This window comes from Mus caroli, chromosome 3, assembly GCF_900094665.2.
Source record: "Mus caroli chromosome 3, CAROLI_EIJ_v1.1, whole genome shotgun sequence".
Lineage (NCBI taxonomy): Eukaryota > Metazoa > Chordata > Mammalia > Rodentia > Muridae > Mus > Mus caroli.
The window spans coordinates 126,063,535-126,090,766 of record NC_034572.1 but is presented as its reverse complement, the minus strand read 5'-3'; the positions used below and the strand labels follow the sequence as shown (position 1 = coordinate 126,090,766).

The 27,232-nt window shown below is 38.8% G+C and overlaps 1 protein-coding gene across 1 annotated transcript; it reads right to left on the bottom strand.

The window, feature by feature from the left end:
* Positions 1–2,233: 2,233 nt before the first annotated feature.
* On the bottom strand, positions 2,234–17,746 carry Gimd1 (GIMAP family P-loop NTPase domain containing 1). The gene is made up of 3 exons (XM_021158918.2): positions 17,674–17,746; positions 12,429–12,823; positions 2,234–3,198 (listed from the first exon to the last, which is right to left on the bottom strand). The coding sequence occupies exons 2-3, from the start codon at positions 12,819–12,821 to the stop codon at positions 2,938–2,940; spliced, it is 654 nt and encodes a 217-aa protein (XP_021014577.1). The 5' UTR covers positions 12,822–12,823; positions 17,674–17,746; the 3' UTR covers positions 2,234–2,937.
* Between the last annotated feature and the right edge of the window lie 9,486 nt (positions 17,747–27,232).

Genomic DNA, 27,232 nt, shown 5'->3' with positions numbered 1-27,232 from the left:
ATTCTTTTCCCCAGTTTTCCAGGCCCTTGTACAGTCTGAATCCCTACTAATATACTAAAGGGTAAAAGAAGGCTGTCCCATCCACTGAGGGCACAAGTATAAAGGGTTAGTTTATAAGTGAGCAATGGAAACTGGTAAGTCTTCTAGGGCTTTGGTTACTTCCTGGTTCTCTCTCAACTGAGGGGAATTATGTCTTCCTAATATGGGCCCTCTCTCCTTTATAGATTTATTTTCACCTTTTCTCCAATCTTTAGTCTGTTCTTTTATGGTAATGCTTGAAAATCTTAGATTTTTCTTTTCCATTGAAAACAAAATATGATGCATCTAAAAGCTGCTAGACTGGTAAAAGGAAGCAGTTCTTTAAGATAGAAGGCAGAGTGCCCATAACACGCTCTGGGCCTGGAGAGATGGCTCAGTGGTTAAGAACATGAGTTGCTCTACCAGAGTTCCTGTGTTCAATATCCAGCACACACATGGCTGCTCACAAGTATCTGTAACTCCTGTCCCAGAGGATCCAACACACTCTTCTGCCCTCTGAGGGCACTGCATGGATGTTGTGCATGAACATACATGTAGGAGAATCATCCATATACATAAAATAAAAATAAAATCTCAAAACAAAAATTAAAAAAAAAGAACAGTGTGAAGGAAAGTCTCTAAAATGACCTCCAGCTTCCACTGAACCTTCTGCATGGCTGATAAACTGCTTAGAACTTGAATGATGTGAAGAGGTTGGAATGATGAAAGCCCAAAGCCAAACTGGGTCATCCCTATCTCACTTCAGAACCCATTTATTTTCCTCCTCAGTACCAGGCTTAACATCTTAGTGACCATTAGGTAAATCTTTTGGAATATAGAAACAGTCCTTGTTTTCAACCAACCAATGGGCTAAGAGTGCTGTCAGTAGCATCTGAGTCTCATGGAAGAGTTCCCTCCCCCCTCTGCTTTGCTGTAACTTATCTGCCTAGTGCCTCCACCATGGTATCCGAAAGTGCCTTGATTTATGATATTCTTTGTTCTCTTACCATAAACATGTCATTGAACTGTTAAATCATCTTAGAACATGGCATTTGGGGTATGAAATCTGCTCTTGGGCTAAGACCACTCACATTAGGCTTCATAATAGAATATCTCTCAGGAATACACTTTGAGGTGATAGTTCTGGAGGTTTTGCATCCATAGTAGATTATAAAAGAAAAAAGGAAAAATAGGCATTGAGTCAGAAAATATTCACTGAGGCATTATATCCAGGAAAATTAAGTATTTAAGCTGGAGGGTTTGATTGCTAAAGTCCCCCCAAAAATATAAGATAACGTGTCTCTGACGCCAGATTTTCTCTTTTATCCTGATTTGATCATTACATATTATATAATAAGCAGTGAATTACCACAATACACTATAGAGATGTACAAATATTATGTATCAATTAAGCATCCATTATAATTAAGTCTGTCTGGTGTTAACAGCAATATAATAAAACAATGGGAGAGAATTAAGGCTAAGTCTGTCACTGTCCATCCGAAGCTGTCTACCTAACAAACAGGAAGTTGATGACTGATAAATATTATCTGTGGTAGGGTTCAGATAATAGTAGCACTTTGAGAACAGCTTTTGGAAGAAACTCATTAGTTATAATCCTATTTCTAATGGAAACAACTACAGGTTATTCACAGTAAGCAAAATAAAGTAAAATAAACCACAAATTTACTTTATGAAAATGGTTGATGAATTAGCTGCTGCCTGGGAAGATTCACATTTAATCACATGTGAAAGGGATATGATTCTGCCTTTGTGATGGACATGGCTCTTGATAACTACAATTGCTTTCTTTTCATTATCACCATCTCATTAAAACCACCCTGAAGAGCTCTCTCAAGTGGCCAAATCATTCCGGTACTTACAGCAATGCAAACACACAAGAGTCACCACTTTGTAGTCCAGACTGCAGTTATAGCCTGCTCTGAGAACTATTATAGGGGTTTGCTGAAGGATTTGCTCTGAGTTTTTCTTAATATTTACAAATCAAAGTGGGGCTAGCAGGTAAGGCAGAAAAGAAAGCTAACATCCAGTCTCTCTCTCATGGCAATCCATTTAATCATTGCAGTAACTATGGAGAACATATTTAAGTGCCCATTGTATACACGGTATACATGAGGACACAAACTCTGGCTTGGCTACACAATCTTTCTTTTCTTCCATCAAGTAAGCAATGACATAAATCTCTTAAAAAGGATATAAGTTTATTCTTTCACAGTTATACTCACAGATACAGTTATGAGCTCATACATTACAGGAAATTTTGTTCCATTTTCACAGGGTACACATCCAGTAAAACCAGCTTCCAGATCAGGAACTAGCCTTACGAACATCTCTGCCGCTCCCCCACAGCATCCTTTGCTTTGCTGATACCCAGCACTTCTTCACACCAGAGTAGTTGGGTTGCATTAGTCTTTGACTGCTGCTGACCTTTCTACAAATGGAGTCATTGAGCGCATTTTATGTCTGGTGTCTTTCTCTTAGTGTTGTACTTAGATGGTTGATCACTGCTATTACAGCTGATTGAGCTTGTTCATCCTCACACTGTATATCTCAGTGGGTTAGTATACCACAATTTGAATATTATTCTATTAATGAAAATCTAGATAGTTTTCAGTCTTTGACTATGTGAATGGTACCACTGTGAGCATTCTTGTATATGCATGTTTCTAGTTGCACAAATGAACACTTTTCTGTTGGATAAATACTTATGAGTATAATTCTGATATCACAAAAGCTTGTATCCTTGATATTAGTTTTTATTTACTTTTTTTCCCCAAAACGGCTCAATAGCCATACAGGGAATTCTCATGCCCCATATTCATGTGAAGAAAGGCAGGTTATAAAATTGGATTTCTGACCCTGATTAACACCTGGAGCTCTCTTTTCCTCACTTAAATTTTATGTCAAACTAAGAACTTGAAAATGATTTTCTTTTATAAACTCCATGATTCTTTCTAAGATTTTGATTCTTTGTTCATTGCACAAGTTTCCTCTTCCGGACAGGAAGATATATCTGTGCTGAACGGAATCGAGCAGGGTTAAGAGTGTGTCAGAAGCCTCACGCAAATATTCCTCTTCACTCAACCCTGCCTCTTCGAGTTCTTCTGCATGGGTAAAAAGGACAGCCATGTAATTCTTCCAGGAATCTCCCAGAAGTTCCTGAAAGAGAGAGAAGTTAAATGACTATTTGCCTTGGACTGTATTCCTCAAAAAAAAAAAAAAAATGCACAAAGCCGTTACCAAAGTCCAATGTTAGCCAACAGATCCATGTGTCATGATATTTCTGAAAACTGATATCTGAAATGGGAAGCGACTATGAGCTCAAGTGTTGTTAACACATTGAAGAAGATGGATGGGGTTTCTGAACAACAGCAGCAAAAAGGCTTTGGTTCTCTGCTTTACTTTGCTGTTATAATTGATATGCAAAGGCTTAATGCTGCAGAGCATCTGGCTACCATGAATGTGGTATGGCCAGCACTCAGTGATCGCTTATACTTTCTCCACAACGAGAGACCCTGTTGGAGTCACCCAATTCCTTTTATATTGGTGGTACCTTGAGCAAGGCATTGCTACAGAATCTCCTTATTATTTATCTTTTGGGATGTTATATTATCACCCCTAAAATATCTACTAAGGGAATAAAATGACATAATCTGGCTATGCTTTATTGATTAACCAGATGACAAGTAACAGAAAAGCTAAGATCATAATCTATTTGGTGAGTTGGAACAGCTACACAAGATTATTGTAATCCTCATGTTCCTCTTGCCACATGCCAGGAGTCAGAGGCAATTTATCAAGTAGCTTCTTCTAATGTGCTTGAAAAGCACTGAAGACGGTTGTCCCTTTGTTTAGTGATATGTGCAAGTTGGTTGTGCAATAAATTCTTGCTTGATGAGTGAAAATTAGCTGATGATAGAAAGCAGAAGCCACAGCATGTGGCACACTGCTCATGCAATGCAAAAGGCATCTAGGGGTAACCATGTAACTCTTGGATGTTTCCGAACCGTACAGGAAATCATAACCAAGTGACAGCAAGTAACATTTTCTTCCTTCTAGATGTGTCTGGGACCGAAATACTTACAAAGGTGTTGCCGGTTCGTAACACTGTTTTTAAAATACAGAATGTCTATGAATGAATATAGCAAGAGTTAGCAAGGACTTCTAGCACTCAGAAGCAAACAAGCAAAAATAAAGAACTGGTGTTAGATATAAAGCTCTTATAAGTTGGCAATCTCTTTTCATTGCCCACCTCCTCTCCCACTCCCTCATTTCAGTCTGATGTGTTTTAGTTTGAGTCCTTTGAGAAAGATTCTTACTATGTTCCCCTAGCTGATCTCAAACATATCAACCCTGGTTTGGTCTCCTTAGTGCTGGGTTAGAGGCAGGCACCCACCATGCTTGGCCATGCATAACTTTTTGATGTTCAACATGAATCGTTGCCATACTCTTCTCATTGTGGCATCGAAAATTGACACATGAGGATATTGAACCATATTATGGTCATGTTTTTATTAAAATAGTCTAGAAAGCTATGTCTTAATATATATAGCAAATATATGGTTGTTATTTATTGTGTAAGGAGAAGAAAAGAGTGGGAGGGAAGGAGTAAAGGAGGAGAAGAAAGAAAAGCATCAGACATGTATGTCTAATATGGAAATACTCACAAGAACTCTGAGACATGGATTTTAAGTCAGAGATAGCAGTGGCCATGACTACCATGAGTGCAGCCAGGCTCTCACCAGAGCCATTTATTTAGGCAAATGATACTGAAACTTAGCACTGACTTCATTGAAGGTACATTCTCTGTGTCTACATTATCATGAGGTTTCAAATGAACATTGGGAATTCTCAACAATACTTGCTAAATATTTCTGGAATTATGACCATCCCGATTAAATCAAAGAGCAGGCTCAGTTAGCTTGGTTCAGTTCTGAATATTATTCTCTGGGAAACAATCCTGTACTTCTGGGTTCAACAGCTCACTGTGACAGATTTCCCACAGACTGGGCTTTCCCTCTGCATTCGGAGCAAATCTCTGTAGGGCTGAGTCCACCTGTTCACCCTTTCCTAATCAGAATCTGTCTACCTATACCACAGACTTACGAGTTCCCCTAAAAAGTCCTGCTTCAAGAATACATGAGCTGACTTTCCAAAATCAGTATATCAGAAAACATTATCTCAACGGTAAATATACAAGTAAACTTATCAGAGAACTCACAAAATGATGTGTCATTTCTCACATTCTTATGTGTTTTTAAGTCCAAGTCCATTAGAGAACTTGTGTTTGCACAGCTATTAAACGTCATAACTCTATAAATCTAAGTATCCTTATGATGCCAACAGCCCACTGTAGATGATGGTAGCATGTCAAAATAAATGACATTTTTGGGAAGTCTGTTGTGCTTGTAGTGTGTTGTACATATCTCTAGTAGAGAAAAGGCATAGGCTGCAATGTGAATTATGAGATTATGATTGAACTGTGTCCTTCTCCTAATTCATATGCCAAGTCCTGATCCCCCATTCCTTGGAATTTACCGTATTTGTAAAGAGTGTCATAAAGATATGATTAACTTAAAGTCATTAAGTTTACTCCTGATCTAAAAGTATTAATGTCCATGTAAAACAAAAATTTGAACAGATTCAAAAATATAAGGAGGCGGTGCGGGCCCTGAAAATAGGAGAAGACTGGGACACAGTGTGTGCTCTCAGAAGAAACCAACCTTGCCAATTCTGTGATTCCCAGACTTCTTATCTCAAGCACCAAAAGACAATAAATAGCTATTATTTGCTACAAAGGGGTTAACATGACCCTGCAAGATGGCCTAGGGGATAAAAGTGCTTACAGTTAGAGCCTGTATGTCTGAGTAACAGAAAAGGCACATTAGGAGAAACTGTGTTCTCATCAAAGAGAGCAAGCTTTCTAGCCTGGGCAGAGAGCTGATGTCCCAGCTTGGCCATTCCAAGGGACTACCTCTTGGAAGGTAGAGTCACCTAAGACATGCAAAACAAAAAACAAACAAACAAACAAACAAAAATAGATGCAACCAATCATTTTCCCTTTAATGAGACACTGTGCCTTTCCTTCCCAGAATCCCCCAGAATCTTTCTATCTCTTTGAAAAAGTATGCTTTCCCTAACACGTTGAGTTTCCCCAGCATTTGGGGCTCTCTTACTCTTCCTTTAAAGGATCCCTCCCTATCACGTGTCTGCTTTCCCACCCTGTGTCTGACTTGCACATCTGTGGAAAGAGCAAAGGGTGTGGCTTTTCTCTCCTTCGTTGCTCTCCCCTAAGCAGCTGCTGAGATTTTCAGCTTACTCACTCTATCTAATAAAATTGTCCTTGAGCTTTCATTTGAGTTTATCCTTAAACTATTTTTTCTGAGACTAAGAACCCCACGAAAGGATCTGTATTCCTCCTGTATCATCAGACGACCGTGAAGGAGTTCCCCAAGTCCCAGTATCATGATGACCTAAATTAGGTCCTTAGAACCCACATGAACGCCAACCCTTGTCATCCTCTGACCTTCACACTTAAGCTGTGGATGCACCTGTGTGTGTGTGTGCATGCACACACATACCACACACATGAATGTAGGCACGCCTGTACAATGGTGATAGATCATATGATACTGGGGTTTTATTTCCACCCAGGTTCAGCTTCTGATCTTTGATCACAGTCTTTTTTTTTTAATTAGGTATTTTCTTCATTTACATTTCCAATGCTATCCCAAAAGTCCCCCATACCCTCCACACCCACTCCCCTACCCACCCTCTCCCACTTCTTGGCCCTGGCATTCCCCTGTACTGAGGCATATAAAATTTGCAAGACCAATGGGCCTCTCTTTCCACTGATAGCCAACTAGGCCATCTTCTGATACATATGAAGCTAGAGACACGAGCTCCAGGGGTACTGGTTAGTTCATATTGTTGTTCCACCTATAGGGTTGCAGATCCCTTTAGCTCCCTGGGTAATTTCTCTAGCTCCTCCATTGGGGGCCCTGTGATCCATCCACTAGCTGACTGTGAGCATCCACTTCTGTGTTTACTAGACCCACGAATAGCCTCACAAGAGACAGCTATATCNGGGTCCTTTCAGCAAAATCTTGCTAGTGTATGCAGTGGTGTCAGTGTTTGGAGGCTGATTATGGGATGGATCCCTGGGTATGGCAGTCTCTAGATCTTTTCGTCTCAGCTCCAAACAGTCTTATCTGAGAGCTTCTCACTTAAGTGCCTCAACCTACCTCGCCTGGGCCACATTAAAATCATACTAAAATATTTATGTGCAGGCTGGTAAAGAACTGGTGCTCTTAGCCCTTGTGCACCACCAAACCCATCATCCTGATGGCTCTTGTTAGATCAAACTTGCCATTAAGTATTTCTGAGTCATCATCAAAATAAAGGTCCATGTTAAAATATTGTTTTGTACAATATTGCTTAGCAGAATGCTTTTCTTACTAAGCTAATACTTTAAAAAGTAAGTAGTGTAACTCTCTTAGTTCCTGGTTTTCTGTAAATAGCGTGCTCCCTTCTTTCCTTTCGCTCTTCAGGTGGCTCTTATACTCCAGAGTTATCTCATGCCAGATAAATGAGGGAATCACTAAGTGCCCTTCCACTCCCAGGCCCATGCGTTCAGCCACTGGGAAGTTTTTACCGACTGATAACTTTTTACGAAAGGATACTTACCGCTTAAACCGGGAGAGAAATTGCACTTTGAATTACTGCCCAAACCAGCCAAGAATGGCTGATTTACTTTATAATCTTTAAATTGGTCTTTGGCAAGGAAATAGTTGAATGTTTGAACACAATGTCACTTGGTGATAGTCACCATGTCAGAGGCCAAACATGTTCTCCGCAGACCCAGAGACTGAACAATCACAGTGGATCAATATCTCCAAAGAAGTTAAAATAAAAGAGCAAAATGAGTAAAAGTAATTTATCCGGTGATAATAATTTAAATATAGTACTAAGCCGGCTGGAAACGCTACAACCACGGATTGTCTGGTTTCACGGTGCTAGTGGGTAGGAGGCCATCCTTTAGGGACAGGCAGTTAGGATATACACTTTGTTTTCCAGGAATTGTTCATTTTCTCAGGACCTCACCAGCCCTGCCCCATTTGTTTGTGGTTGATGAGATCATAGCATCTGGACCTTTTAGGGGGAAACTTTAGAAAAAAGCCAACAATTACATCAGCTGAGAAAAAACTTATCAAGGAACAGGAGAATAATAAGGATCATACGTGTGTGTGTGTGTGTGTGTGTGTGTATGTGTGTGTGTGTGTGTGTGTGTAAGGTATTCCCTTACTCTTGTTCCACTTAAAATGCCAGTTTTTCTTTCCAGAGAATCAAAATTTAGAGATATTCATATTCAGGGAATAGTCAACATTAGAAAGCATCTATCTAAATTGCCTCATTTTAAAGATGAGAGTATTAAGGCTTTGAGGCTTAATTAAGTGGCTCATTTGGAAGTTACATGGCTGAGTACCAGCAGGCCTGGGCCTTTAAGAAAGCTTCTCTGACTGCCAGAGCCTTGGCTAATAGTAATATAAAATGATAATCCCCATGGCTAAACACTTATGTTGTACTTATGGTGTGCCAGTGTCTCAAAGGATTTACTACTGCCAGGATCATGCCAAAATCCGAAAAGAAATTTGAGTTAAGGAGATACTTTCAACACCTATTGCTTTCTGATGAGGTTTAGAAAAGTTCCATGCCAAAGCTTATGGTGCAAGCAAGTAGGTAAGAAGGAGTCTGAACCCAGGTGTGTATAACAGACACCATGTTCTTCACCTCTGTATAAGCCATGCCTTGCTGTGGTTCATGTGAATGAAAGAGAATGAACCTCAGCGCAGAAGAGTGGAGTTAGAACAGGGCCACTTTCCCAATTTCAGTGGCTCTCCTATAAAGTGATGTCCTGGCTGGTTTTGTGTGTCAACTTGACACAGCTGGAGTTATCACAGAGAAAGGAGCTTCAGGTGAGGAAATGCCTCCATGAGATCCAGCTGCAAGGCATTTTCTCAATTAGTGATCAAGTGGGGTGGGGGTGGGCTTGTGGGTGGTACCATCCCTGGGCTGGTAGTCTTGGATTCTACAAGAAAGCAAGCTGAGCAAGCCAGGGGAAGCAAGCCAGTAAGGAACATCCTTCCATATCCTCTGCATCAGCTCCTGCTTCCTGACCTGCTTGAGTTCCAGTCCTGACTTCCGTTGGTGATGAACAGCAATGTGGAAGAGTAAGCTGAATAAACCCTTTCCTCCCCAACTTGCTTCTTGGTCATGATGTTTGCGCAGGAATAGAAACCCTGACTAAGACAGGTGAGCTCAGTGCTAAACATGTCAGATTTACTACCACTAGTGTGTAGAAGTCTTTAATACCAGTAAAATCAGCATTCTTTGTGGCTGTGAATTGAAAACCAAGAAAGGCTAGTAACATTAGGCTGTCCTGAGTAAGTTCTAACTGCTAAATAGGCCCATGAGGTTTGTCTAGTACATGCAGACGCATAACTGGCCTGTGTGAGCCTACTGTATTCTGAGCGCCCACCTAAAAGTATCAACAGCTGAGTTGTTGACTCTAAGCCAAAAAATATTTCTTATTTCCTTAAACTTGCTCAGTCACAGTAATTATACTGTCTATGATTGACTGTACAAAAGAATATCAATTCTACTCAGTTCATAGTTTCAGTTCTTAGAGCTACCTTGTCTCCCCCATGCTGGTTCTTTATTGGAGCAGGAGTCTGTATTATGCCTTCTCTGATATATTTATGGATTTTCTTTTTAAAATTCAAATAATATTCCCAACATCACTCACATGAAGCAATTCTTTCCTTTCCCATTTTGGAGGGTACAACTCACATCTCTAAATTATTATGGACCTAGTATAAATAAAGAAGAATATCATTTGAAGGAATGCTTCAAATGTCATAGCTGGCAGCCTATGACTCCTCCACAGAGTAAAAAGCACAAACCAGGAGACAATAGAAAAGCACGGGAAAGATGAGGCCAATCCTTCCCTGCCAGGACTCCTCCCTTCCCCAGAAAGGAAAGGAAAAGAAATTCAGGATAAGCCTGGAATCCATGAACCCTAGACCCTTAGACATCTGCTCTTGGTCCTGTCAAATATGAAGACATCTGGCAGCTGCTCCTGATCTGGGAGCATACACCTGGCTGCCGTGAGTGATGGAGGCACCTTCAGGAAGAAAGCCATAAGCATCATGCCTGTGCCTCAAAGTCCATCATTGGAAGATAAGAGGCACTCCAAACAGGTCTGCAATCATTCCCGGCACTCATAGGGCTGTTAAGAGGAGTGATAAGCTTTGTTTGCTGATATTCAGAAATAAAAGACAAATTATTCTATTAAAAAAAAACAAAAACAAACAGGATCTGAACTTTGTTTCTGCCCCTCTCATGTTGGTCTTCAATCCCTGAGTCATAGACAATGACTTAAAGAAGTCAGCTGCTGGAGAAAGCTATGCAGAGACCATCTCGAAAGGCAAGAAACAAGTATGAATTAAATTGCACTGTCAGAATATAGTGGATTATACGGTTTTGTATGCTAACACTAGAAGAGTCTATTTTAAAAATATATAGTATTGAAATCCTGTTGGGCATGGCATGGTGTACTACAGGGAAGCATAATGACGGCTATGAAGAGAGTCTAGATGGCTTCTGAGAAGCAGTTGTTTGTGAATTTATTAAATGTATGTGTAAAGCAGCCTTACAGAACATTAAATCTGTTCTGAAAATTATCCCGATATTTGGGTAAAGGTTTCCTGACAATTTCTAACAGAAATGCTTGGAAATACAAGTTTTATAGTGTGGGGAACTGCATGGTGGCCTTAGATTTCACATTGTATCTTAATTGCAACCATCTTGTTTACTGTTGACAACATGACTTGACTCTTTTAGGAGTTTCATGATGAAGTTTTTGCTCTCGCTGCCCTAACTTTTCCACTGTTTTCTTCTAATTGCACACATGGTTTTCCCCTAAACTTTTAAAAACATTCATAACCCTTGAGAAACGAACCTTGTGTCTTCCATTTAGGCCAATCTTTTGTCTTCACTAGTGACAGGGGGACATTCATCATCTGAACTTAGTGACTTCTACTCGTGAGGCCCAGCAGTTAAACTTGGGTGACCCCTGTCTAGAGAATCAAGAGCTTGGCCAGAACGTAGCAGATCAATGAATGATGTCCAGGAATTGAATGTGATAGTCTACATGGGCCCCTCTACTATACTTTTCTGGCAGTATAAACACATCCACTCTTTACTCCTCCTAGCTGTGGACATGCCAAGATCCCCTTCCCTTCCCTAGACCCTTTGCTGGACTGTCTAATGAATGAAACCCCCAACTTAGTGACTGATGATAAGTGAACAAATAAACTGTGTAAGCAAACACAGCATATGCCGTCTAGGTTCTGCCTACATGCTGTGGCAAGGAAACACGAGAAATCACTGGTTTCTTTCCCATGAATCATGCACAGCTTTCCTGTGACATTTGTCGCAATGCTAAGTCTTGTGTTGCTCCTCTTACACATTATACTGCTTGGGCAGTTGACACATTGTCCTTTCTAACATTTATTGGCCTCTTCCGCATTAAGAGCTTTTGGGCTTCCTGTGCCTGAAAGTGCCCAGAGCTACACGGGAGAATCATCAGTGGACAGATACGCCTTTGTTGATAAATAATAACAAGCTGTCCTCTTGATGTTGCATGTGTGGGGGCATTTAAGCTGGTGGTTTTGAACCTCACCTTGTTTTCATACACCTATATAAAAACATGGAGATGCAGATGTACAGGGCTCCCTCTTGAGATGCTATGTCAATAGTCATGGATGAGTCTGCATTTTCAACAAGTTGCCCAACAGATCCTGGTGCGGATGGTACAGGGGTTACACTGTACAAACTTTCTCAAGTTCAAGGTTCTTAAGAATTTAAGGCTTCTCCTGCAAGGTAGTGTCTAAAAATTTCTGTCTATGTAGATTGTAGACTGTAGAATACTGGACTGGATTCCTCCAAAATAGTGGTTCTTGAGTAGTGAGTTGCAACTCCTCAGGATCACATATCAGATATTTTGCATATCAGACTTACATTAAAATCCATAACAGTAGCAAAATTACAGTTATGAAGTAGTGATGGAATAATTTTATGTTTAAGGGGGTCACCACAGCATAAGGAACTTATTATAAGGGAACAGCATTAGGAAGGTAGAGAACCACTGGTCTAAAAGTAATTACAAAATAGAACTCCTGGCAGAAAAATCCCTTGTACTAACTACTGCTATATGGCTAGCACCTTATAGTTCAAGTATATTTTGAACCAGTTTCTTCCAAAGTCTTGCCCATGAAGATAACGCCCCCAGGTGAGATGGTGCCAGCATAACGACATCTTTGTGTTACCTGCATCAGTTGGACTGAGTTAGACGCTTCCTGTCCGAAGAAAGGCACATCAGCTCTCTGGACCAGCAGAGCAAGATGGAGACCCTCTTGTCCAAAATGATGCACCAAGGCCTTCTGCACTTCCTGTTTTACACATCTCGTGCTCAGCTTGCTGTGTGGATACCCTGGAGTGTCCAGCACCTGTATCTGCAGGCTAATCTCTTGTCCCCCTCGACGCATGAAGCCATGGAGGTGACAACTGCGGCCCAGGCTGCACTCTTTGGTTATGGAGCCTGGAGCAAAGGTACTGTAGAAGTCAGCACTTCCCAAAAGAACATTCCCAGCAGAGCTTTTCCCACTCTGAGTCCTGCCAAAGACAGCCAAGTTGATGATCATCTTGTTGGTGTCTGTCATAGCTATGGGTAAACAGAGGCACCACAAGGAGAGTTAGATATCTATACTTACCCAATGTAAAGCCTCTGGCCGGGCCGGGATATTTTGTGTACAGTTGTCCCTCAGTGTCTATGTGGGATGACTTACTGCTCCAGAATTTATCAAAACCTGTTCATATTCAACCTACTTATATAAAATGGTATAGTATTTTTATAACTTATGCACATTACCCTTTATAATACTCTAAACCAGTGCTTCTCAGCCTTCCTAATTCTGTAACCCATTATGGTGACCCTCAACCATAAAATTATTTTGTTGCTACTTCACAACTATCATTTTGCTACTGTCATAAAATGTATTGGAAACAACTGATAATACAGGATATCTGATATGTGACCCTTGTGAAAGGGTCTTAGAACCCCAAAGGGATCAAGACCTACAGGATGAGACCACTGCTCTAAATGATCTCTAGATTATATTTAGTATAATTCTAACAGTAAAATATAAGCACCATCATACTTTACTGTTTGAGGAACAATGACAAAGACAAAGGAAGTCTGTATATGACCAATATAGACATAATTTTCTCTGAATATTCTCAGCCTATGATTGGGTAAATCTACTGATGAAGCATCCACGGATGAAGAGAGCTTCCTGTGCTGCCTGAAATGCGCTTCCTCCTCCTTCAAAGTAACTGAAGCAGGGCCATGTGGTCACTACTGATGTGTCAGGACAGAGTGGGGATTGGGACAGTAGTAACTGATAGTGGGGACATGAAAGGAAACCAAGTAGAAGAGAGGAAGATCTGAGGAAGGACTCATTGCAGGAAAAGGAGGGAAGGGCCAAATCCCATGAAAACAAGTTCACTTAGTGGGAACATCTTGTTGCCCTGGTATGGGGGAGGAGAGAATTCAGGACTGAGATTACCGAGTTCAGGAATCTATGGAAAGGATTTAAAATCTGCTTACTGTGGAAGATGTAGAAACAGAACAGGGTAAGAAACAGCTAGTTCAGCCTTCTTCCTTTTCTCTTTTTATTGAATTTTCAGTTTATCTATTTTTATATCTATGAGTATTTTGCCTGGATTAATGTGTATGTACCACATGCATGCCTGATGCCTATAGAGGCCAGAAGATGGGTGTTGGATCCTTTGGAACTGGAATTAAGGATGGTGGTGAGCTACCAAGTATGAATGCCAGGAATCATATGCTGGCCCTCTGGAAGAACAGCCAGTTCTCTTAGCCACTGCATTCTCTCTCCAGCATCCCCTAATCTTTTGGAAAAAGAGCCTCACTCTTGCTCAGGCTGTCCTTGAACTCCTCACTATGTGGCTTGGCCTGACTTCAAACGATTCATCTGTACCCACCTGTCTCAAACGCAGAGATTGCAGATATGAAGCATCATGGCCCATTCAGCTTTACTTAATTTAATTTTAAATACAAGACTTAGAATTAAAAGAGATTTTAGCATAGTTAAAGTTGTCACTTGTGTTTTTAATCTTAGCCATTCTGACAGGTGTAAGATGGATTGTCAAAGTCATTTCAGTTTTCAGTTCCCTGATTGCCAAGGATGCTAAACATTTCTTTAAGTGTTTCGTAGTCATTTGAGATTCCTCTGTTGAGAATTCTCTGTTTAGATCTGTACCTCATTTTAAAATAGTTTGTTGAGGTTTAGTTTCTTGAGTTCTTTATATATTTTGGGTATCAGCCCTCTGTTAGATGTGGACTTAGTTGGTAAAGAGCATTCCCAAATCTGTGGGCTGCTGTTTGTCCTACTGACAGTGTCTTTTGCTTTACAGAAGCTTTTTAGTATTAATTGTGTGCCTGCACTATTGATGTTCTGTTCAGGATGTTGTCTCCTGTGCCAATGGGTTCAAGAGTATGCCCCACTTTCTCTTCAGTGCATCTGCTGTTATGTTGATGTCTTTTCTCCACTTGGGCTTGAATTTTGTGCAGGGTGATAGATGTGGATCTATTCACATTCTTCTATATAACAACATCCAGTTAGACCAACACCTTTGGCTGAAGATGTCTCCCCCCATTGTATAGTTCTGGTTTTTTTGTCAAAAATTAGGTGACCCTAGGTGTTTAGATTTACATCTAGGTCTTCAATTTGATTCCTTGGATCAGCATGTCTGTTTTTATGCCAATATCATGTGGTTTATATTACTGCAGCTATGAAGTACAACTTAAGGTCAGGGATGGTGATACCTCCATATGTTCTTTTATTGAATAGGATTGATTGAGCTGTCCTGGATTTTTTTTTGTTTTTCCATATGAAGTTGAGTATTGTTCTGTCAAGGTCTGTAAAGAATTCTATTAGAATTTTGGAGGGGAGTGTGTTGAATTTATAGATTGCTTTTGGTGGGATGGCCATTTTTACTATGTTAATCCAACTGATTCATGACCCAACAAAGAATCTGGTATAGCTATTCTAATATCTAAAAAATAGATGTTCAAACCAAAAATTTTCAAAAGTGATAGAAAAAGATACTTCATATACATCAGAGGGAAAATCCACCAAGGTGATATTTCAATTTTTAAAATTTATGCCCCTAAGGCAAGGGAATTCATATTTGTAAACATCACTAAAGCTTAAATCACACATTGAATTTCACACATTTATAGTGACAGACTTTTATACTCCACTCTCACCAATGGATAGGTCATTCAGATAAAAACTAAACAAAGAAATAATGGAATTAATAGATGTTATGAATCAAAATGACCTAACAGATATCTACAGAACATTTTAACCCCAAAACAGAATATACCATCTTCTCAGCATCTTATAGAACATTCTCAAAAGACCACATACCCAGTCACAAGGCAAGTCTCAACAGACACAAAAAAATTGAAATAACCTCCTGTATCCTATCAGACTACCACAAATTAAAGCTGAATATTAACAAGAACAGAAATAACAGAAAACCTGTAGATTCATATAAACCGAACAACTCACTACTGAATGACTATGGGATCAAGGTAGAAACAAAGAAAGAAATTAATGACATTGTAGAACTCAATGAAAATGAATGCATAACATAGCCAAACTTAGCAGACACAATGAAAGTGTCAATAAGGGGAATGTTCAAAGCACTATGTGCATTCCTAAAGAAATTGGAGAGATCTCATGTTAGCACCTTAACAGCACACATGAAAGCTCTAGGACAAAAGGAAGCAGACATGCCCAATAGATGACAGGAAATAATCAAACTGAGGGCTGACATCAAAAAAATAGAAACAAAGAAAACAATACAAAGAATCAATGAAACAAAGAGTTGGTTCTTCTTGAGCATTAAAAAGATAGACAAACATTTATCCAAACTTACTAAAAGACGCAGAGAGAATATCCAAATTAACAAAATCAGACATGAAATGGGGAACATAACAATAGAAACCAAGGCAACTGAAAGAATCTTTAGGTCATACTTCCTAAGCCTGTATTCCACAAAGTTGGAAAATCTAGAGAAAATGGGCATTTGTCTCAATTAATATCACAAAGCAGTCATTAAAATTCTCTCGGCCAATAAAAACCCAGGGCCAGATGGGTTTAAGCACTGAATTGTACTAGACTTTCAAAGAAGAGCTTATACCAATACTCATTAAATAGTTCGACAAAATAGAACAGAAGGAACATAGCCAAGCCAAACTCATTCTGTGAGGCCACAGTCATCCTGATACCTAACCCTCACAAAGATTCAACAAAGAAAACTTCAGACCAATTCCCCCATGAACATTCATACAAAAATACTCTGTAAAATACTTGCAAACCAAATCCAAGAACACATCAAAAAGTCATCACCATGATCAAGTAGGCTTCATGCCAGAAATGCTGGAATGGTTTAATATATAAAAATCTGTCAGTGTAAACATATAAACAATATATAAAAACAGTGTAAACCATATAAACAAACTGAAAAAGAAAAGTCACATGATCATCGCATTAGATCCCGAAACAGCCTTTGACAAAATCCAATGCCCCTTCAAGTTAAAGTTATTAGAGAAATCAGGGACATAGGGCACGTACCTAAACATAATCAAGCAAATACAGCAAGCCAATGGCCAACATCAAACTAAATGGAGAGAAACCTAAAACAGTTCCATTAAAATCAGGGACAAGACAAGGCTGCCCACTGTTTCCTATCTATTCCATATAGGACTTAAAGTTCCAGTTAGAGCAATAAGACAACAAACAGAGATCAAGGGGATACAAATTGGAAAGGAAGAAATCAAAGTATCACTGTTTGCAGATGATAGACACTATACATAAGCAACCAACCCCCCAAAATTCTAACAGAGAAGTCCTACAGCTGATAAACGCCTTCAGTGAAGTGGATGGACACAAGATTAATTAAAACAAAAGTCAATAGCCTTCCTGTATACGAATGGCAAAGAGGCTGAGAAAGAAATTAGAGAAACAGCACGCTTCACAATATCCACAAAAAGAATAACCAAGCAAGAGGAAGACATGCATGATAAACATTTCAAGACTTTGAAGAAGGAGAGTGAAGAAAATATCAGGAGACAGAAAGCTCTCCCGTGTTCACTCACCTTTTTCATTGATTTGTAAGCAAAGCTACTGGCAAACTGGCACGTGACCTCAGTAACACTTTAATTGGTAATAGCTGTTATTTTGCTTGTGATTTATAATTCTGTTACATGGTGTTAAGTAATCCAGGTTTCTCTTGTTCTCTAAGGTTTCTCACCCCAGGATTTCCAGGTCTTATCACAAACACCTTCCAGAAACCACACAGTTGAACAATACGTAGGTAGCCACCCATGCAGCTCATTCGATTGTGCCACGGCATCAAGTGGCCGTTCATTTCTGTTTAGTTCCAATCACATATACGATACATTTTCAATCCACTTACCTCTTTTAATGCTAGAAATGTATTCTTTACAGATATCCTTGGAACCAGTACAGTTTATTCTTTGAAATGGACTTTGGTCTCCTGACTGTGTGGTACTAGCCGGGGACTGGTACTGCATCGGTTTGTTTAGTTAATCTGTCACCAAATATCCTCTTTGTAAGTGATTAGCTGTCTTCTAATCAGAGCCTACATATATTATCTCACAGGACTCTCCTTTAAATCAATACTTCCTGAAACCTCTATTTCCAGAATTAAGCTCTGAGTGTGTTTTTATTAAGTTACAAGGTACCCAAGCTAAAGTATGAAACATTCTTAGTGACAGTTAAGACTTTTCCATTTTAATGGATAAACCCTGCATCACTTCGTGAGGAATGCCAGTGAATATATGCGTGTGTATAATAATTTACAGACTATGTAACAGTAGTAAATTCACATATTCAACTTGTTCTAGAAAAATTCCCTAGGTTATTTGCACATACTTGAAACATATCACCTTAAGCGGTTAAAATCTCTTGTGTGCTCGAGGACATGCAAACTCATAAGCACTGATGGCGTATTTAAGGCGCACCAGGAGCTGTAAGTCGTTTTTCTTTAAAATTAGTTTTGTTTTGATATTTAAAATCTCTGATTTGTCTTCCTCCTCTGGTTATTTGATAGTCCACACCTCCCCAAACTCATTCACATCACGTGTGAGATACAGGATGTCTTTGTAGCTACATTCTGGTCCTTTCTTATAGCTCTCAAGAAGCCTACTGAGTAGCACTTCTGAGAAGGCAATCTGGAGACAGCTGGTAGTTCCCCTTCCTGTGTGGGTCTGACAAGGCAGATGGGAATAGGATCTATCCTTCATGAGCACTAACTAGTTCTCTTGAATGAAGCAGAAAAGAGCCTCCCCCAGGTGGCAGTAGCAGCGTGTTCCCTCAGAAGGAATTTTCAACCAGAATTTAAGTTGCTGCCTCCAAGTGTAAACTGATATCCAGCAATCTACAACAACATGTATTCGTTGTAGGGTGAAATTCTTTTTTTTTTAAGAGTGGGAGCTAGCAGGCCTTAGTTTCTGTGTTCCTTTATGGAATGCAGCCAGCACACGCAGACCCAGTTTTTCAACCTCTCAGTTTTGAGATGAGCATTTAGGTTATTTGGTGAATACAAAAGGAAGGGTTATAAAAGGAAATTTGATGTTTATAAAAGGAAGTCGACCGTTCACAAGCATAGTTATAAATGACACTGGATATGCAGATGTTTAGCCACATTGTCTAATGCTATATTAGATTTGAGACTATTTTATAGATTTATAGGAGGAAAATGACAAATATTAAACAAATTATGTGACAATATTATCATTTCTCTTGGTGTTTGCATTGGTAAATCAAGGCAAAAGAACAACTTTAAAAAGTACTTTTCCACTGACATTACTAACTATGCTGTCACAGGGCTAAAAAGGCTTCATCCTTAATTAGATGGTTTCAGTATGCGTGTTAGAAAGCAGAAATTAAGCTGGGCGTGGTGACGCACGCCTTTAATCCCAGCACTTGGGAGGCAGAGGCAGGTGGATTTCTGAGTTCGAAGCCAGCCTGGTCTACAAAGTGAGTTCCAGGACAGCCAGGGNTACACAGAGAAACCCTGTCTCGAAAAAAAAAAAAAAAAGAAAGCAGAAATTAGCTACTTTAAGTTTTAAAAAAATTAAAGCAGATCCTGAAAAAAATTAGATAAAATCACAAAAAGGAATTCCAGTCTGCTGGAATTGGCAGAAAGGGGAGAGCCAAGCAAACAGATTAATACCAGGAGAAGAAGGGCCTGTGGCCTGGGATAGGGATTTCAGCATTACAACCTGGGAGAATCTCCTAAATTGGAAGATGGAAAGAACTCAGGGACAGCTTCAGAGTCAAAAGGGCTAATGCTCCACTTTTAGACCTCTGCATCTATGGGATGCAAAGCTACTTGTTTTCATAGTTTCCTTCTGTGGTGGCTTTCCATTTTCATCTTAGTTTTGGTTTTTATTTCATTTTACTTGGTAGAAATTAAAGAAAGGGTTCAGCTCTAAGTGAATATTAGCTCAGGATAAGGACCACACAAGTCGGAGGACATATAAGGACAAGTAAGTCACAAACGGGAGGTCTGTGCTGTAAGAATGTGAGTTCCCAGGAACTTGTAGGAACCATCCAGAGGATATCAGACCTTCCGTCATCCATGAAATCATATATTTTCAGATGACAAAACCCGAGCTGCTGAGGATTTGACTTCAAACTTGTATATAGTATATAGCAACCTTTCTCAACCTGTGGGTCTCCACTCCTTAGGGGAGTTGAATGACCCTTTCCCAGGGGTCACCTAAGACCATCAGAAAACACAGATATTTATGTGCAATTTGTAATAGCAGCAAAATTACAGTTATACAATAGCAACAAAAGTAAATTTATGGTTTGAGGTCACCACAACATGAGAAAGTGTGTTAGGAGAAGGTGGCCGTGTTAGGAATAGAGTCAATATTTACACACATGCACATATGCATATATTTCTGTGTGCTCATGTGTATATGCACATATGAACAAAGTTTATAACTTGTCTGCAGATTCAATAAAATCCCACAGCTTTATCAAATGAATTCTGTTATAAGCAGATCTTGCCAGACAGCAATTTGATTAATGAATGAGCTTACACTCTAATGAATCTTCATTCTCATTGGTTCAAGCTGAACCCTGTGCTCTGATTATATTTCTTTTTGTAGTAAATAAGATCCATAGCATATAGGTAGGCCAGGTTTCTATGGTGGCCTATGCTTTAATCTTGGCCGGTACGACACAAATTTGAGCTTCCTCTCAGCTGACCAGACGGTGGAGGCTGATTGTGATTTGGATGACATAGTCCAAGTTAGTTTTGGAATAAGGAAAAAGATCTCACTTTTATTGAGACACTGGTCAGAAGTTCAAATATACTAGACAAATAATCTTAATTTGAATATTGTTGGAGCAATGAAGAATGTTCAGGTTTGAACAGGACTAGGGGAATGAAGCCTTCAGTCCAAAACATGTTTTGTATTTTGTAGCTTCTGACACTCACATACCCATGCAGAACAGTCATGATGTTTGGATTTAGTTCTGTTATTTGTTTGCTTATTTTTATTCCGAATGGTTGTACATCTTTTCAAACTATAAATGTACTGTGCATTTTCAGATCATTAAATACAGAAAGAAAAATTACTAATCTATAGGGAAATAGAATTACTTTTGGATATTAATTGCTAGGGGACCATGAGATATTGGCTCCTTTGGGGACATTTCTAACCGTGCCCTCATTCCATTTACTTCTCTTAAGAATCTCTTTTGCAATGAAAAGCATCCAGGAAGGAAGAAGCCTTGGTTTTTCAACTGTGTGGAGGCAAAAACAGTTTTTGGCAATCACTTAAGTCACACTACTTTTTAATATACTACCACATTCAATTTTATAATATTCAATATTTATAAAGTTTATTAATAATCAGATTTATTTATAGCATCACATATTTAAAATGTTTACTATTTTATGTTTGTGGTGTACATGTGTGTACGCATATGTGTGCATATATCTATAAGAAGGCTACAAGTTGATGTTGCTCACTACATTTTCTTTGAAAGGAAATCTCTGTCATGGGACCTTGGGCTCACCATTTCAGCTAGAATGGCTGGCTTGCAATACACTCCTACCACTGGGATTGCAGGGTCACACCGCCACATCTTGCTTTTATGTGTATATTTGGAACCTAATGAAGTCCTCATGCATACACAGCAAGTGGTTTTCCCAGGAAATGATCTTTCTATTCTCTGCAACTCTACTCATTTTGCATTTGTCCTGTTTTATGATCAGGAATACACCACCTTCTTAAAAGAAATTAGGAAAATTTCTCTCTTGTGTGGAGCTTTGTGATCATTTATAATCTATACCACATATCCTCAAAAGACTTATAAAACTCTCAAGAAGATAGTGGAATTGAACAGCGTTCTAGAACTGATTCTTGGACAACTTAAAAATTTCTCCCACAGTAATTTGACCCTTCTTGCATACATTTCAGTGATTTGTGGTATACACTTATTTTACCCACATCGTAGTATTTTTTAATGTTTAGTTACCTTTGTTTCTAGAATTAGTTCTCCACTTTTGTTCAAAAGTGGCTAATGTGTTAAAGTTATGTTAATATGTTGAGAGATTCTATTTACTTAAGAAGAAATGCTTCCTTTGTGTGTAAACACAATTAACTTTAGTACCTTTAAGGTTGAAATGGATCTTTAGGGAAAAAAAAACATATATTAAATTTACAACCTGGTTGAGAGAAAGAGAGAGAGAGAGAGAGAGAGAGAGAGAGAGAGAGAGCAACTTATCTGTATATATAAAAAAGTTATTCTTTTTGTTCCTCTTTCCTTAGAACTATTTTGAGGGAATGAGTAAAGCAAAAAATCATGGAACTATAGAGTTTTGTAAAGAGAAGTTGTCCAAAGATATTTCAATGTTGACAATAATGTGCTTAGTGTCTGTTTGGTACCCATCTTGTTAATCTCAGTTTTTGTAATCATATAGGCCCAACACACAAACAATCACAGCAACAATATTAATAACAGTAATAACAAAAATAGACTTTATGGGACAATTACCACGAGGCAGGCATGGGATAAGGACTTTATGAGCATTTTCTTTCATTCTTTTTTTTTTTTTTAAAACTTCAAATAACAAGTGTGTGTTGTGGGCACAATTGTCATTCCAGATGAAGAATCTCTGGAAATGACTCCTTCCCATATCACAGCTTAGCAGTAGAGAGGGATTCAGGACATAACCCTAAACTATTATAAACGAATCCATTGCTAAACTCCACCCCCTGCTGATTTGGTACTAAAGCTCTGTAATCAGGGCCTACACAGTTCATCACATCCTGCTTGTCCGCCAAGACGCCACAGAAATTAGGAAGTGTGATTTACAACTCAGAGGCAGAGCTGGCCAGAGAGTGGGTGGGAAGTTTTAAGGATGGTTTTCAGGCACTTGCCACATGAGCTAAGCACAAGGAGACAAATGCTAAGGTTGATGCGTTGTGTGGTCTGTGAGAGATGAGGTCAGTATGTAACAATGAAGTGGTAAGTTTTGAAAAGAGACACATGATATTTACATAATTCCTAAAAGGTGAAACGGAATAGGTCTGGATAAGAGCTGCTATCTGTGCCAAGCATGATTATATGAAATTGAAGTCATCGCTTTACAATAATACTATAAAATTGCTGGGCTAGAAAAGAAACCGTGGCCCATCATATTTGGGGAAACGCATCTGAAACATATTGTTGCTTCAGATGCAGTGGAAGAGTTGAATTTCACCTTCCAGCCAGATGGGGAAGGTATACAGGATATTAGAAAATGGAATAAAGACCGTGTTCAGACAGCTTGATAGCAAGCTTAACTTGGCCAACTGAACAGTGAGAAACAGGTTACACATGTCAAGGAGAAACAGCTTCCCGGCCCATGGTGGTCATTTGTCTGATGCTAATTTTATCTTCAGTCCTTGGTTATACTGCTTCTTCTTTAGGACTAAGTAAGGTATTCTTCAGAGCTATTTCTAAATTCTGTGGTGTACATAAAATTACATGATAATCACAGAATAAAGGATGATATTTAGAGTTGTCATGTTAAAATAACTACATAGATGGATTTACATCCTGGAACCATAATTAAGTATCATGACCAGTATTCACAGCACACATGTGAAAGAATACACTTTTTTTTTCTTTTACACTTGTATTCCTTAAGGACAGTAAAATAAATCTCACTGCTATTTAAAGTGGATATATTCTTGAAATAATTTTATTTGAAAAGTAAAACAAGATACAAATGTTTGTTACAGCTTATGTAGGAACTATAGATATCAAACAAGCTCTGGAGTTTCTTTAGTCAGAGTACAGACAGACAACTAATTAATAAATATAAATCAAGATGCTGAGTGGCTGCTGTGCTGTGGGTGTGTGATTTATTTTCTGGAAATCAAAATGTAAGGCAGAGTGAATTACCCAGAGTTTATTTGTAAATCTGTGTTCCCAGTCTTGTGTGCATTTCATAAGATAAAAAGTCTTTTTTAAGAAAGATTTGTTTATTTATTTATTGAATGTACACGAGAGTACACTGTAGCTGTCTTCAGACACGCCAGAAGAAGGCATCGGATCCCATTACAGATGGTTGTAAGCCACCATGTGGTTGCTGGGAATTGAACTTGGGACCTTTGGAAGAGCAGCCAGTGCCCTTCACCACTGAGCCATTTCTCCAGCCCCAAGATAAAAATTCTTCTTGAAACGAACACGAAACACACTCAAGTTTAAGATCATTTTTATCACTCAGTGGGTAAAGGTGTCTGCTGGCCTGGGCACTTACATTGTAAAAGTTGAGAACTGACTCCTCTGATCTTTTCCTCCCCACAATGAAATAAAATAAAATGTAAAACAAGACAAGACAAAATAAAATAAAACAACAATAACAAATGAACAAAATCCCAAAGGTTTCATTGCCTTGTTTCTTCCCCTTTTTACCATGTACAAGCAGAATCAGTCACTTAAATAAATAAGTGGATACTTCTTTGTGGAGGTATAGTAGGAACATAAGTAGAAAATTAGTTAAAGAAACCAAGAACACTTCTAAGCCTGTCTTACTTCTGTAGTTAAGGAGAAACAACGATTCACTCCACAGGGCTGCTGTAGGTCAGGGTAGTGAACTGAAAATGTGTTTTAGATGCAAGGATTGGATTTGGCTTTGTTTCCATCAAGGCTCATGATGAAGTCTGGCCTCAGCTTCACAGTGGCATGATCAGTCTGGGTGAAGAGACCTCCTCAGAGAAATGAGGCTTTTCTTGAGTGAGTTTTCATGCTTGTGGGATGGGATTAGCTACGGTCAAATGGTAACGCAGAGCTGGCCTTCTTCCTTCTCCTCTGCAGGTGCTTATGCCCCCCTCAACCCCCCTTTTCCGTACTAAAAAAATGAAGGCAAAATTCCCATTATCCTGGCTGTGGACTGAAAACTTATGAGCTCAAATAAAGCTCAGGGATTCTGTTATAGGAAAAGAACAGGAGGAGGAGGAGGAAGAGAGGAGGAGGAGGAGGAAAAAAGTAGTGCAAGTTTAGTATATACCTGTTAAATTCATCTTTACAATATGATGCTTTAAACCCAATTCTTTTCTAGTCTTAAGGTCATTCCAACCTATATATTCATGTGTCCTTACAAGTGAGACCATCATAAAAACTGTAATGGAGAGGAATAAAGAGAAGATAAAACTGGCTAGATTTTATATATTGGATTTATATATGATTTACATCTCTACAATAATTTTCTTGAACTAAATATAGTTGAAAACATTATCTAAGTTTATTTAAAATTTACAGATATTGGTTTAAATTTCCCCTGTAATATGGACTGCCTATATGATATGGATATGCTTTTTATTATTTTCTCTCCCAACATGGAATCAGTAAGACTTTATGGGACTAGTCAACTACATGTATACAAGAACTGAATTACTGATGTCAAACCAGTGGCACAATGCTTAATGCAGAGAAAGCATATGTAAACATTCACTTGGAATAATTGTATTTTTGTTCTACTTCTTCCACCCCCATTTACTACTTGGTGACCAGTATACTTTCACGAAACCAGGCATGTGCAAAAATCTTCACGAGCTGTGTGTTTCTGTAGGGCAGAGCTCTGACTCCTTAGTCCTAAGTCTGATTTCTGTCCGCCAATTCCTGTTGTTTCCCAGCCTCTTTGCACTGACCAACCCTGACTTCCTGTTCTTGCCCACTGGCTGTAAAACTCAAAAAAATATTTAGTGGCATATAAAAGACATATAAATCTGTGATTAAAACTGAAAGTATAAGAATAAACCATCATTTTGTTCTGGGATTCCCAGACAACTCAATGGGAGAAACAACAACAACAACAACAACATCCAAGTAAATCTCGGGGTGTCTTGACATATGACTTTATTCCTAGCACTAGGGAGTCAGATAGCAAACATGGATGAATTTGTGGCCATTATGGTCTACATGGTAAGTTCCAGGTAAGGTAGGACTACATAGTGAGACCTTGTTTCAAAAACAAAAAATGAAAAACTAAACCAAACCAACCAACCAACCAAACTAACAAACAAAAATAAAACCAACCAACCAACCAACCAACCAACCAACCAACCAACCAACCAGGTTGTAGCTTTATCAGCAAAATTAACTGGATATTCATGTACACATAGATGTGAACAAACTTTGACTTGTATTCTATATCACACACAAAGTTGACAAATATTAGATCAAAGACCTAAATGAAAAACAAAACTATGTAACTCCCTGAAGAAAATACGGGAATGCATCCTTACAACTTCTGCCTGGCCAGTGGTGTTTTGGATGAAATAACAAGCACATGAGTGAAGAGGGAAATAACAGATCAGACATCATAAAAGTTAAAGATACTTTGCTTCAAAGACGTCACCTATAGAGGGAGAGGGTAACTCACAGAGTGTGAGAAAACTATGTAGCTCAGATCTAATAAAATAATTAAATACAGGATACAAAAAGAATTATTATAACTCAATGACAAAAATTTGATTAGAGCAAAGAATGTGAACAGATATTTGCTGGAAATGAGATATAAAATACTGACAAGGACATGAATGGATGTTCAACATCATTGCACTATGTAAGTGCAAATCAAATCCAAAACAGGGTACTAGCCAATCTCCCCAAGATGTCAATAAAAAAAAAAGATAATAGCAAGTGTTGTTAGTGATACAGAGATATTTAAACCCTCCTATATTGTTAATGCTGCTGAAGCCAGTTTGGTAGCAAATTTATGACTTCACAAACTGCTAAGTTCAGGGTTACTGTATAACCTAGTAGACCACTCTTGATACATATTCAATAAAGATGAAAATATTTGCTCATGCAGACCATTCTACATGAATATTTACAGTTGCAGTACTCATTGTATGCCCAAAGTAGAAACCAGCTAAATGCCCATCGATTAGGTTGATTAGTTAATCGATAAAGTGAGGTGCTCTTTGGGATTTGGCATATTTGTCAACAGCAAAACAAATAGAACACTGATACAATATGGCCACACAGATGAGTCTTGGGAACAGTATCCTACGGCAGTCAGGAAGCTTCACATGTTTGACTGTCTCACTTATATGAAATATCCAGAATGAGCTAATCCACAAAAAGAAAGGTTTAGACGTTTTCTAAAGCAGGGATAGGAAGGGACTGGTCAGTGGGTATATGCTTCCTTGTAGGATAATGGAAATATCCTAACCTCAGATAGAGGTTATGTTTCTATGACCTTGAATGCACTAAAGTCTATGGACATGTACAAGCAAAATTTATGATTTTAAATCGTGGATGAGCTCATCTACCAATAAAACTGTTATTAATAAAGAAGAAAAGCTTTAAGGGACATCATTTATTTTCCTTATTTGTTTCAAGACTCTACTGCGGTTACATCTTCAGTGGAGACTTTCTCATCTGTCTCCCAGGCTTTTGTCAGTATTTTAATGATAATTTGTATGTGCAGCCGC